This window comes from Sander lucioperca, chromosome 15 (genome assembly GCF_008315115.2).
Source record: "Sander lucioperca isolate FBNREF2018 chromosome 15, SLUC_FBN_1.2, whole genome shotgun sequence".
NCBI lineage: Eukaryota > Metazoa > Chordata > Actinopteri > Perciformes > Percidae > Sander > Sander lucioperca.
In genome coordinates, this window is record NC_050187.1 from 10,231,667 (window position 1) to 10,245,240 (window position 13,574).

The 13,574-nt window shown below is 39.7% G+C and overlaps 1 protein-coding gene across 1 annotated transcript in view; it reads right to left on the reverse strand.

The window, feature by feature from the left end:
- The window catches only part of LOC116039432 (gamma-aminobutyric acid receptor subunit pi), a 54,931-nt gene that overhangs the window by 34,147 nt on the left and 7,210 nt on the right, over positions 1-13,574 (reverse strand). Inside the window, exon 2 of the mRNA XM_031284287.2 lies at positions 8,839-8,928. Coding sequence (XP_031140147.1) covers positions 8,839-8,891 — 53 coding nt within the window. The 5' untranslated portion in view covers positions 8,892-8,928. The remainder of the gene's footprint in view (positions 1-8,838; positions 8,929-13,574) is intronic.

Consider the following 13,574-nt stretch of genomic DNA (forward strand, 5'->3'; position numbering starts at 1 on the left):
TGTCGGCTTTGTCGAGTGCTTTAGGCTAAGTGCGACAACCTGCTCGCCTATGACAGCAAATAAAACTGGGACTTGGATGATGAACAGACACAGAAAAGATGATAGTCAGCCTTCAACGTCCTCTTTTGTTACTTCTCCAAGCATGAGGGCGAGGCAAGCCCTCACAGAGAAATGCATTGAGTTTTTTTTTTTTTTACGTTTCTTCATTCGGATCCATTTGCGATCCATTCCATTCTGAATAAACAAACAGGTTTACATGCTTCGCTCCTGTTGCATTATTCATTAAGATCATTTTAAACAGATTTCTGCAGTTCAAACAACTCTGAATTGTAGTTGAGAACGTCAGTTATAATGGCCCACGTATTAAAAAAGTGTCGGGTTGAAATCGCTCATAATTCCAGTTAATGTGTTGGGCCGGGATCGGACACAACGTGCACAGGCTCGGGTTGGGTCGGACTTGATTTTTTGGGCCCGATCTAAGCTCTAATGTTGTCTTCTCATGTTTTATGTCTCTAAATTTGTTTTATTTGTATTTTTTTTAATGCCTGTGAGAGTTATGTACTTCATGTCTTATTTATTCAGCACTTTGGTCAACTTTGGTTGTTTGAAAGTGCTTTATAAATAAAGTTTGATTGACTGATTGATTGACTGATTGATTGATTGATTGATTGATTGATTGGTTCATTGATTGATTGTGAAGGGGAAAGTAAAAAAGCTACTATAAAGGTAAAATTAAAAAAACAGATACTGTATGTACGTTGATATAAAATAAAAAATAATTCCCTCTGATGAGTAACGATGTACCACTATGTTAAGACATTATCTGTTGGAAATGAAATCATATTCATTAAAATCATTGTAATGATGGATTCATTTCCCCCCCCATATACACTACAAAGAAGATACTAAACAATACATTGCAAGCTGTATTTAATTCCAGCTAGCAAACGTGTATAAATGCATTTTTTAATTTGCCATATACAGTTGTGATAATGCGTAGGGGCCGGGTGACCCCAATCACCACAATTCTGCAGATCATTTGCAGATGAATCGTTTATGTATGAGTTATTAAAGGCTAAGTAACAGAATAACATAACAAATGCATGTTCTAATTTTGAAAATTAAATTCACAAAATGTAAATGAGGGGAACATCTGCCACATCTGTCATCTGCAGCAGGGAGTGAAATCAACTCGTAATGCCCCAGGACCCATCTTAGAAGAATATGTTTAACCATGTCAAGAAACGTCCAACGCCCAACAAAAAGCATTTTCATATTATTTTACAAAATGATAGCGGTGGTATGTGTTTTTATTGTTAATCTGTTGACGACAAGGTGATCTCACAGAAATGAAGAGGCCAATATGTTCATTACGCCCTGTGGTTCAGAGCGTTGAGCAGAATAGAATAAGCAGGTCTCTAGTGAGAAATGTGCCTTGCTTAGGGAAAATATAAGTGACAATGATACCATGACAACTCGCTGTGAAAATGGAAATGGCAGAGAAACCCAACCGAGGGAAGATATTGTTCCAGATAGGGGACCTACAGATAAACTTAATGAACATAAAAAACTGGTTTTCAGTTCGCTCTGCTGCAGATAATGATAAATGATGAATTTCAAATAGGCGAGGCAAGGGCATTTCTAACCTAATGTAGCCGCTGTAGCAAAGACAAAAGGGGGTTGTGTGAAATTCATCTCAATTACAACCTTATTTAAATTAAGACTGAATGCAATATATGCAGGTGTATATCTCTGAGAAAAATAGGCAACATGATTTTTTTTTGAGTAAAAAAGTTCAAATAATCTCTTAAAAGCCTTCTTCCTTGACCTGTCTAGGAGGTTATTCTGCTGCCAGTAACTGTAGGACACTTTTAGTCAAATCACTGGCAAACTAATAGATATTCTAACATGGGTTATCTTGTGTTTCTATGGCGACCACTGTAATAAGCATTTTAAAGCCACTTAGTATCAAAGCTAAAGTCTAACCATGTGTTTTTTTTGTATTTCAGTCAAGCTTCAAAAGGTTGCATCAGCTCAGAAACATCAGTGGTGTTACATTTTGGTAACCCTTGACAAGTGACATATCAGCGAGCCGCCACAAGCATTAACTTGTCAGGAGCAGTCAAATTGACGATCACTCTTCCAAATCAATGTGCCAGAGCACTAGCTGGAGTCCAATCTCAGTTGTTATATGATCTTTAGGAAGCTTACACTTCAACATACCTTCAAACTGCATGAAAATACACTGATTCTGAATGAATGGGGAAAATAATACACCAACCCACATTTCCTTTTAAATCTACAATCTTATCTATTCCTCAGACATGATAAAGTCATTTACTGTAAATAAGTGACACTAAAACACTATTTATTTCCCCTTTAAAGTGGTTATATGTAACTTTCAGTCTGTGTTGATTCTAGTGGTCGCTTTGGACAAAAGCGGTAGTGTTTTTACCACACCTGCTGTAAAGGTTGTTTCTTTACGGTGCTGTGTTACTGAATTAGCGTTACCTGAAGCTCAGATAGTTGTGATGAATGTTTTGTTCTGACAGAAAATCTTTCATTTACAATAAGAGAATACGTTACAGATGCATCGTTGCATTTCAAGTGTTGCATATGGTAACTTAGCCTACTTTGGATGTATTGTGAGCTAAACCGGATAACGTTATCACTGTCACTGTGTCACGAGCCAAAGCATTAAGAGTTTGTTGTAGCAACCAACGTTATAATAACTTAGATTAATATAGTGCATTTCATGAAACCCACGGACACTTTACACAAGTATAGGGCGACAAGGGAAAAGAAAATAGTAGGCCAACACAAACACGGACTAAAAGGATTAAAACGTCCGTGCTAAATGGAAGGGGGACGTATTTAATGTCGGCTACTGACGTACAACCACATCGCGCACTGTAAAGTTATTTTATGAATGAAGAGGGCTAATTCAGGGTGTGTTTTATATCATTTACAATCCCATAATTGTCTCCATCTGTTGATAGCCCGACCATCTGTGACTCGCGTTATCGCCTGTTGTCTTTCACTTTCCCTTTTAGCTTTTAGCTGTTCTTCGTTTAATGTCCGTCTTTTCTGTGATGGTCCTTCCCCAGTGTCAGCCATAACTACAACAGATAACTTGTAAAATAACATTAAAATATAATTAGGCCTATATAAAGCAATCTCCTGCTTCCTTTTACCTGGCTCAACTGGCTGGATACGCTAACACAAGCTTTTCTGGTGTTCCAAAGAAATCTGTGACACATCAGAATGTGTTACTGTAGCGCCATCTACCTGCCGAAAATCATTCTGTGACTTTGCGGGAAAAAATTAATTTATAAAGCGTTCTTTTCACTGTTAGTCTTGTTTGCTGTTACAGGTCATTTAAGACCATTATATGAAATATGGCAGAGATTTAGAAATATTAAAAAGTTACATATAGTCACTTTAAACCTGTATTGTGTAATTGTTTTAGTTGATTCTTAGCAAAAAAACCTTTGTTCTTCCACAAATATGTACTCATTCATGTGTAATTACTTCCACCAACTAATCAAAGTATTCTCGTAAGCGTAGAATCTGGCATTCAGAATCATTCAGAATACATACGGGCGAGTCGCTCGAGTGCCGACCTCCACCTTTCGCCTTTTTTTCTTTTTGTGGTGGTTTGAGACAATTCAGTCATTTAATTATCCGAGTATAGGGGTACACTAATCTCTCCAGGGACAAGAAATAGATTTCTATTCAGGAGTAAGTCATGTCTCTCCAGTAAAGGCAAGAAAAGCATACTGTAAGCCTTTAATCTGCCTGTAATAGGCTTCTGTGAAATTGTATCCATGCTCTCTGTAACCAGTGCCGTGAAACCATTGCTTCCTATTTTCAGTGCTGTGGTGTTATTTTATGTCATTGAGCCTCTATTGAGAGAGATTAAATGAGAAATCAAAGATGACTGCTTTGATGCTGCCACCTGGGTTTGTAAAAGTGGGCTGTTAAAGAAGTACTTTACCGCTGGAAAGAGGGTCATTCCATAAAACAGGGCTGTCTATGCAGTAGAATGGCTCAGACATTTTTGAAATTGGTGCTACATAGCCAGAGAAAACAAAGAAAAGAAGCTGTGATATTCCCTTTCGCTCAAAAGGTAGAAAACCTACAACTACTAGAATGCACTGCGCGGCACCGGCACCGGACCAATAAGCGCTCCCGCTGGTGGGTGACGTATAATGAGAGCACGTCACATAACCAATATGGCGGCAGGCTGGTAACAACGCACTCGTATAACAGTTAAACAGTGAGTTGAAATATGTTTCTGAATACATTTTAGGCGAGACATAGGCACAAAAGGGTACACAATCATAAATGTGCCCTTTCTACCCTGTAGCTCTTTTAACAAAGACAAATTAATCAGATTATTGTAAATTAAAGAAGGGTTAAACCCCTCCCCGGACAAATGATTAATTAATAACATAGCATATGGCTTAGCAACCGTAACTAGCCATGGCAAACATGTCAAGCTTTGGATTTGTCCACATGCCGGAGCTGTGTGCATAACACACGTTAGTTTTTGGGGTTACAGGTAACATAAAAAAATCCCTGTTCATGAATAGAACATCCATTGTGTAAAGTATTTTATCTAAGGAATTATGTGTGAAACACTGCAGCTATTTCATGAGAATGGCACGTTACTGAACGTAACGCGAATACAACTTTAATACATTAACTTGTCTGCGAACAGATACATTTCAATCGGCAATGGTGGTTAACAATGAAGACAACAACTCCCATGATCCCACGCAACTTCATGACGTCATCAAAAGTGTGTGTTTACATCTATGGTTTACATCCAAAAAATGACGTAACAGGAAAAACAAGCTTAACAGGTGTAGCAGCAGTAACAAAGCAAACGATCAATTTGATATTACAACAGTCACATGTATTGCCTTCTTTAGCAAATAAATTGTTTTCATGGTGCCGCTTTCTCTCTATTTTCTGATGCTTTGTTTTCTCCCCTGCATCTTTTCCTCACCTTTTGTTTGTTTCTGAATTTTAGCTCTCTTGCAAAAGACACCAGCTTCAATGTGAACATTGAGCTGAAATTAGAGCAGAAGAATCAACACACAAAATATTAAAAAGTGAAATTAAAGCATATATGTGGTGTGATCTGTTGCAGTGTTTACTTTACAGTCAACAATCAGTAAATACTTCATATGGCTGACTGCCTCAGATGACAACGATTCAGTTTTTTTCTTTTTTTTTAAAAGCAGCAGCTTTTTTATAATAACAAGCTCAGCTGTGATCCTCTTGGATTTCTTGCTTTGTTCTTTTGACTCAGGGAGTCAAACAAAGCTCCAATTCTGCCAGGGTTGTCAATGATTGCTACAGGAACATGAGAGGAGAAAGTTATCTGAGGCTAGACTGACACTCAAGCATTTGCCAACGTGTCATTATCGAATTAATCTACATCGGTGGTATACTGTATCCTCCACATGAAGCAAATAAATCTTTCCACAGAATTCAAGCAGGCCGTTCATGTCCCTGTGAGCCTTTTTGTGCTGGATGTATGCAAGACTTTCATGACCCTTTATGAGCTTTCCTTTGCTGCAAGGTCCTGGCAGTTTCAGCATTGTCAGGGTCATGGGTCGTCTTCATAAAACTGTGGTCAATAATGTGGCCATGTACGTTGGTGAAAATGGTTGCAGCGCATTTGTATTCCACTGGCAGAGGGCAAGCAGTGTTTCCTAATCACTAAATCGACAAAGCTATCAGGGGTTCTGGGCTGAGCAGCTCATGCTGACAGGGTTTGCTGATGGGCTGCATTCCATGGTAAATCAACTTTCTAGGGCCTTGATGTCACAGAGGTCATATTAATTACATGCTGAATTATTTGTCACAATTTGCAATGACTGAATTTCCATCATTTAATAACACAGGATCAGTTTTGTGTTCATCAAGCTCTAAATTAAACAGACCAGACTAAAAAAAGAGATTTTCATTCATTACAATGGTGCATTTACACCAAAAACATATAGATCTGGAATTGAAAAGAAAATAGAGGGCATACTGGGCAGGATTTTCTTCTTAAGTAGCATGAACTATCCTAAAATTCTCCTTCTTCTACCTATCATTTATGGAAAAAGTTCAATTTATCTCAATTTATGGTCTGAGATAAATCCTGCAAAAAAAAACCATTTGATACTGAAATGCTGCAAAGTGAAAGCGGTCACTTGTCACTAGATTCAAATTGAATTTTCAAAAACACCTCCATTTCATGGTGAGCTGCACGCCGCTACAATGAGACGCAGAAAGAAAATTACATTGTTCTACTTTTCCAGTCGGAAAAGACAGAACACAAGCCAAAGCGGCTGAGCAGCCCAAGGCAAAGCTGCACGCTAAGCTAACTAAAAGGGAACTGAGACACTCATGGTGGTTTTCCATACACATGTTGGCTTGGCTAAGACTTGGCTTAACTCTGCATGTCAGCTCAGCACGGCGGGGATTTGCCATTAGTTAGTTAATTAGTGTTGCCAACAGGTCTACACCCTTGAAGGTGTGTCTTTAACTTTAACGCGCTTGTCTTGAGTCGATGGCGTTGAAAAGCAGCGGGCGGATCCATGGCTGTGACTAGTGGTCAAAGGAATGGCTGTAAAACGGTGGATACACCCACGTTATTTTCTGTAAAATCTTCACAGTGAAAGTCCCCCGTTATTTTGTTATTTAAAAGTTTTTATTATGAAGAAGCAAAATCAGGAAATGTTGGGTTATCATCAGCAGTAACTTGACACGACTCCGATACAGCTGAAAGCAAACATGAAACAGTCAAATCAAATAAAGTCAAATACAGCAGATACCTGAAAGTTCAAACAGGGACGCAGGAGAGAAACTAAACTTCAAACTATAGAGATCACTTAGAAGATACAAAAGTACCGAAAGCTGAACACACAATGACTTTTAAAAACGTCTTTCTCTCTGGTCTCCTGCACAGACTTGAGTTGAGTCAGGCAACACAAGCTTGTTTGAGGGAAAGAAGGTGGGGTCTTCTTCGCTTGGCGGGGTCAGGCGCACTTTAGCCCAACTCCGGAGACGGCCCATCTCGAAGCGACAAGCGACTTGGCACAACTCGGTGTGTTTAAAGTGGTAATGGAAATCAGTGCGGCATGGTTTGACTCCGCCAGGCCAAAAGTGCCAATGGAAAAACACCATCAAACCCAGTTTGACTAGAACCAAAGATAATTAGACCCAATCTAGAATCATTGGCAGACAATGTCATCAGTGCTTATAGTGAGTCCGCTTGAACTGATATCAGTCAAATTGACGCACAGAACAAAGACCCACTGCAATCCAACAAAATCCTACAGTTTGGACTGGATATATACTTTGTACCTCATGATCTGGGTCTCTGTTCCCATGAAGACGTTTATAAGTTGAGGACCTTTGTGGGTATTTATTTATTTATTTATTTGAAAGAAAAAGGGGACAATACATATTAATGAACATGTTCACAAATGTAAATATGCCAGATTATAGCCTTATGCTAATTTTCATCTGCAGACCCCCTGGCAGGTTGGTGTTACACACAAATTAATGAATACATACAAAGACACTATATGCAGAGACAAAAACAGTGATCACATCATGTTAGAACAAACAATAACAACAAGAGTGGACAACAAGGGACATATAGAAAAAAGAAAAGCATCGACTATAGTGGACACACCACAAACTGTCCTGATATTATATTATATCACATTTTTGTATGTGGGTATTGAATCTGCAGCACCTGAGCAGACCTGTGAGGGCATTATTCCTTATAATGGCAGTACGTTATTAGCATACAGTAGCTGAATAAACAAAGAGACTTAATAAAAATGCAGTGGTTGATATCTTGTTGAGCTAATAAGGACTGTATGTTTACAAGTAGCACAATGCTACTCAGTATACCTTTAACAAAATGTGCAAATATTGCCAGCTACACTTGCATTTTAAAGTTATATTTTCACAATAAAATAACCTTTTTCCATTGATTAATAATCAACAGAGATGTCTTGTACGAATGTATACTGTATGCTTAAGGCTTTCTCAGCCTTGACTGCAATGCAACAGTCTTTTGATGTCTATAGTGCAGTGACTACAGGGTCATTACCCAGACGGTTCACTCAATCACAACAATGATCATTGCAAAAGTAATCAGCATGGAATCTTTGAAAGCTCACAGATTCATGAAATCTGTTTATTTCATGCTGGAATGGTCAAAGTCTGGCATATGGCATTTACACTAAAAGCATGCATTTGGCAACATACTAGTGGCAGGCAATCTGTTACAGCACATGAATCCCAGTGCTGATTGTGCAAAGAAGCGCTGCACTGTACAGAGAATATCTTATAGCAGGATTCAGCCAGACCCAGAGGGTTTGCCTTATCAAAAATGTGCATTCTGTGCTTTGAAAAGAAACTGTAAGAAGTGGAGAGGCTTTTCTTCACGGTAACAGACAAATCAACACCAAAACATCCCATCATCCCCTCTGTATGACCTCTGCAGGGATTATAACACCAATTGTATGCGATGACTGATACACGTGGTACTGGATCCTACTTCATCAGCTCTGCTCAGCAGCACCGTGAACTTGGCAATGGAATTTCAATGCTTCTTGTCTGATGCATGGGGAGTTGATATTGAGTAGTGATGGTTCACGAGAAAATGATACAACTGAGTACCTTTTTTATCTCCTTCTCAGCTCACCACATTGACAGCGTTGGTGTTCTGTGAATCTGACATGACTTAATGATGCCCTCTGCCTGTTACGGCTTTGTGTCTGCAGATCCCAGTGGTTGTATTTCTGTAAGCAGTCTTACCTGCTAATGAGGAGGATATAGAACACAGTCCTTCCAGATACAGAGAGAGACATGGCTGCCAAAGGAGTGGAGACGCCAGGTGGAGTTTATCTGTGATCAAGGCAAACAAAGGACAACAACATGCAATTTAGAGAGATGCAAGTGATGATAGTTGATTCAGAAAATATGGATTTTGTTCCCTTTGAAACCAAGATGGTTTGATGCATCTCAGCAAGGATGGAAGATAGTAGTGACTCCTACATCGTCCTTTTTCAGGAGCAGTTTTCAAACTGAATCAGTTGGCACACATCACAGATGGCCTGTGCCCCCTTTTCTATTTTTAATCTTTACAGTCCACAGTTTCACAAATATTATTTTTACTGAGATGATACCTATCACCCAGGTAACGATGGTTTCTCGGTGCCACTTGGTTATTTTTTTACAGATTCTCTCACACACACACTGAAATGTGGGACAATTTTTCGAGACGTATTTCTAAATCACACAAGAGCGAGTCTCAGTACTGACATGCCTGAGGGACATTCTCTCAACAGTAATGACCTCTTGTTACTGACCTCAACTCCAAGCCTGGCACTGTGATCTCCAAACTTGAAAAGTACAAAAGCATATTGCAATATCCTTCAAAGAGAGTCATCCTCTCTCTCTCTCTCTCTCTCTCTCTCTCTCTCTCTCTTATGCCTTTTTTAAGATGAAAGCAGACAGAAAACCTTTAGAGACCAGAATGCAACCACTGAGACCCGAATAATGTGGACGGCATGCTGGGCTGAGGAAATATTTAATGTAAAGTTGGAAGCGTGTGGCTGTGGTGTTAAAAGTGACTTTACAGTGGTGTCGACTTGAAGTACAGTAAGACCTATGGTTACATAATTCCACAGACTGTAAAAAATAGTCGATGTAGCAGCAGTGACGTCATTCATTGGTTTGTGGGCTGCTGTTTTGAAGCCTTGATTGTCGCCTTGTTTGGCAATTTGGCCACCACTATCTTGGTTTTTTGAAACCGGATGTGACAATTTTGGACAAGAGGGTGGAGCAGGGGAGGATGACGTGGCCAAAATAAAATAAATGGGCCCATAATTTACTAAATGAACATCAAGCTGTATTGAAGAAGACTTGAAAGTAGCGACTGAGAACATAAACTCATTATGAAAATGTTAATTGAGATAGGGTATATGGCTTATAGACTTCTATAGAAACAGATTTCTTTTTGCAACCAGTGGATTCGCCTCCTGCTGGAAATTAGATAGAATGCAGGTTTAAGGCACTTCAGCATTGGCTTCACTTTCAGACCCGAAAGCTTTGTCCATTATTTTTACAGTCTATGCATTATATACAGCGTGTTGGTCTGTAGCAGGTAAGGCATCACTAGCAATCACTGCTAGGCTTAAGAGTACAACGCCAATGAACTTAACCACCATGCCCATAATCTTTATGTAATCATGGTGATGTAAGTAGTTTAAGCTGCTTTGGACAGATGTGTACCACAGTACTAAAATACAGTATGCAATTTGGATTTTACAGGTATGTAATCAGAACTAGATTTCCTGACTTTCCTGTTATTAATTCTCAGTGCTACAGCTCTGAACAAGCTACAATTTTGGTAGCTAAGCAAACACACATCAACCCTCGCACACAGAAGCTATAGGACTATAGGATCTATATAATGAGCAATTTGCTGTTTGTGCTTGTGCTGCCAACTTTGTTACAGTCAAACAGACTACATTTACCCACACGTGTTCCTGAAGAAGTGCAGGAATGTTTAAAGTTTTCACTCACTGCTGATAAGCCCATTCAACAGCCATGCATTATGACTCATGAGCTACTCAGTTAATGTAAATAGTGCATTCAGATCATTATTTGAATAATCCTGCAAGTATAAATCCAATCAACCAACACAGTACAATGTGCAGTGAAATTCATTGTGTACTTGTTCTGTCACAATAAAAACAATAACAATAAAATCCATAAAAATAGTAATATATACAACACAAGAAAATGAGGTGGTGGGTGGGGGGCTAGCCACAGTTCTCATTGAGCAGACGGACAGCCTGAGGGAAGAAGCTCCTTGAAGGGTGAGTAACAGTGATCCAGGGTTCTCTCTCCTCTGGTGGGGCATGTGATGTGCTGCCGAAGGTCAGGTCTGACTCTCTTCAGGTTAGCACTGTTAAAATCCCCGGCTACGATGACAGCTGCATCCCGATGTTCAGCCTGGTGGTTAACAAGAGCCTCCTCCCCTCGACTTTCCGGACTCTCTCGTTCTGGTTTATCTGTGTTTTTTTGTCCCCAACGGCGCCTTATGGTTAGGGTTAGGGTTAAGGTTAAGGTTAGGGTTAGGTGCCTTGAAGGCAGCGGTCGCAGCGCTGCCTGGAAGGAGCAGTTGGGGGCAAAAAACACCATCGAGTCTCGTTCTGTCCATGTGGTGAACTGAGAGGTGATCCGCTGGTTGAATTGCATGGTCCAGTATCGAGGGTGTTAGCCATGTCTCAGTGAGGCAGATGATGTTGCAGTCTCGCATGTCCCTCTGGTATTTAATTCTGGCTCTGAGCTTGTTCAGCTTGTTTTCTACTGACTGGACGTTAGCTAGCAGGATGCTGGGCAGTGGTGTGCGGTGTGCCCTGTTCCTCAGTCTGTTGCTGATGCTTGCCCGTTTAGCTCTAGGCCTTCTGCGTGACCTGCTGCTAGCGCATCCGTTGTTGTTGTTGTTGTTGTTATTGTTGTTGTTGTCGCTTTTCCACACAATTTCGCTGGGCCAGGTATTTTTCCTTTGTTACAGGTATATACAGTATAGATTAGGAGAGAGTAGAGCGCTGAAAGAAGATGATAGGAGAGAGATGGTGCAACAAATCATACCAGGCCTGTACAGCAACATAACCACCATCTCAAACCTCAGGCCATTAGCAAAGCCTGTTAAATTAGGATTTCAATTACTTTTATTATTAATGTGTGACATTTTTTTTTTTAAACAACCTGCATTTGTTAAATTGGCCTGTCAATGTATCAATTTGTATTCTGAGCAAGTAGATTGATTGGCTACCAGTTCCAAAAAAGAAAGGTTTGATTCAAAATATGAATTATGCAAAATGTCAGTGTTTCAAAATAAAGCACAAAACACTGAAACCACAAAAGCAATAGTCAATGAGCAGCAAAACCATGAAATGAACAGTCAGGTCAAGGGGTTATGGCTAGGATTGGGTTAAACCAAAGGGGTTAGGGTTAGTCAGTTGTGTGTCTTGGTGATATGTATTCAACTATTAGTAAGTTAAGCAGTCTCTTAACTTTACTTTACTTCATTATGAATTTATCTTGGCTTTATTTGTCCCTTGTGAAAGCTTAACATTAAATAAAAATGTATTGCTCATGTGAGGATGCAACCCAATAGTACGTGCTGTGTGCTGTAGTCCAGTAAAGGGAGCTAAATGAGTACTAAGGGGCATTACCATCAGGTAGTCTCGCTTTGCCAGACCTTACTTCACAGCGCTGCGGAGGAGGGTCTGGCTAGTCCACACAGCATTCTGGGATGGGAAAAAACTTGCTGTGGTTTATTGAGCCGGACAGAGCCACGATGTCTCTGCAAAATAGCTTCAGGAAGGAACTTGTTTTGGTGGAACGTGCATGTTCAAAAGTTGTTTTAGGTCAGTTGTTTAGTGCAACAGAAAACTCAGATTGGACAGATAGTCTAGCTAGCTGTCTGGATTTACCCTGCAGAGATCTGAGGAGCAGTTAACCATAGTCCTCATAAATCTGCCAGAGTTTAGAATTCCAACACAAAGAAAGCAGGAGGTACCGGACATCCGGCTGAAAAGGGTGAAATCTGGCGGAATTTCCGTAGGCAACAGAGCAATTCTGGAAGCGGAACGTCGTGGATATAGGCTACCATCAGGTAAAATATTTAAATGATTAACTGATGCTGCTAAAGCAATATTTTCCAATGCTGTACATTAGCAAAAATAACCAATCATCATATCATAGTTCTTCCTCGCTGACCTGTCACTCACTCATAAGACTGAGCAAATGAGACTGAGACTGAGCTCCATTTACACGCCAGAGTGCACCACTTCAGAGTGATTAAAGCTCAATGAAGGATGTTAAGACCCAAATATAAGTGTTATTTTTGGACTGATGCACTGAAGACAGAATACACTAAAACACACTCATTGAGTAGCAGAGTTGGGGGAATTAGTGGGAATGGACTTTCAGCTTATTAAAAGCGTAAAAAGAGCTTAAAAATATTTTGATACAAAATACACTCAAATGTTTTTTTTTCCCTGCTGCAGCGGATATGAATTACAAGGTGCCATGTTGTATGTTAAATACTTCAATTACATGTATTAGACATTCTTTTCATCTTTCCCAGCTTTATGCTTGGACCCCTACTGTGGACAGCCATTATGTATAATTATACATGCAGCCTGGTAATGCATTAAAAGGTCTGAATGACGCCCACTCACATGGAAGCAATTCAGTCAGCATATTCTAGCACATAACCAGGAGAACCATTAAGGTCATTCAATGCAAATGCTCGAATATTGCTATATATTTTAGGAAGGGATGTCAAGAGGTTTTGATATAGTAAAAGATTGCTGTTTCTGGGTGTATGTATAAGTGATATGATATGTAGGATACAGCAGGCAATGTGGATTATTTAAATCTGCTGCTACAACAGTGCTTTTTAAAGTGGGAAGCATCCTGCAAAAAGACAATTTGCACGCTTCAGTGCATAGATGGCAGCATCACCCAAT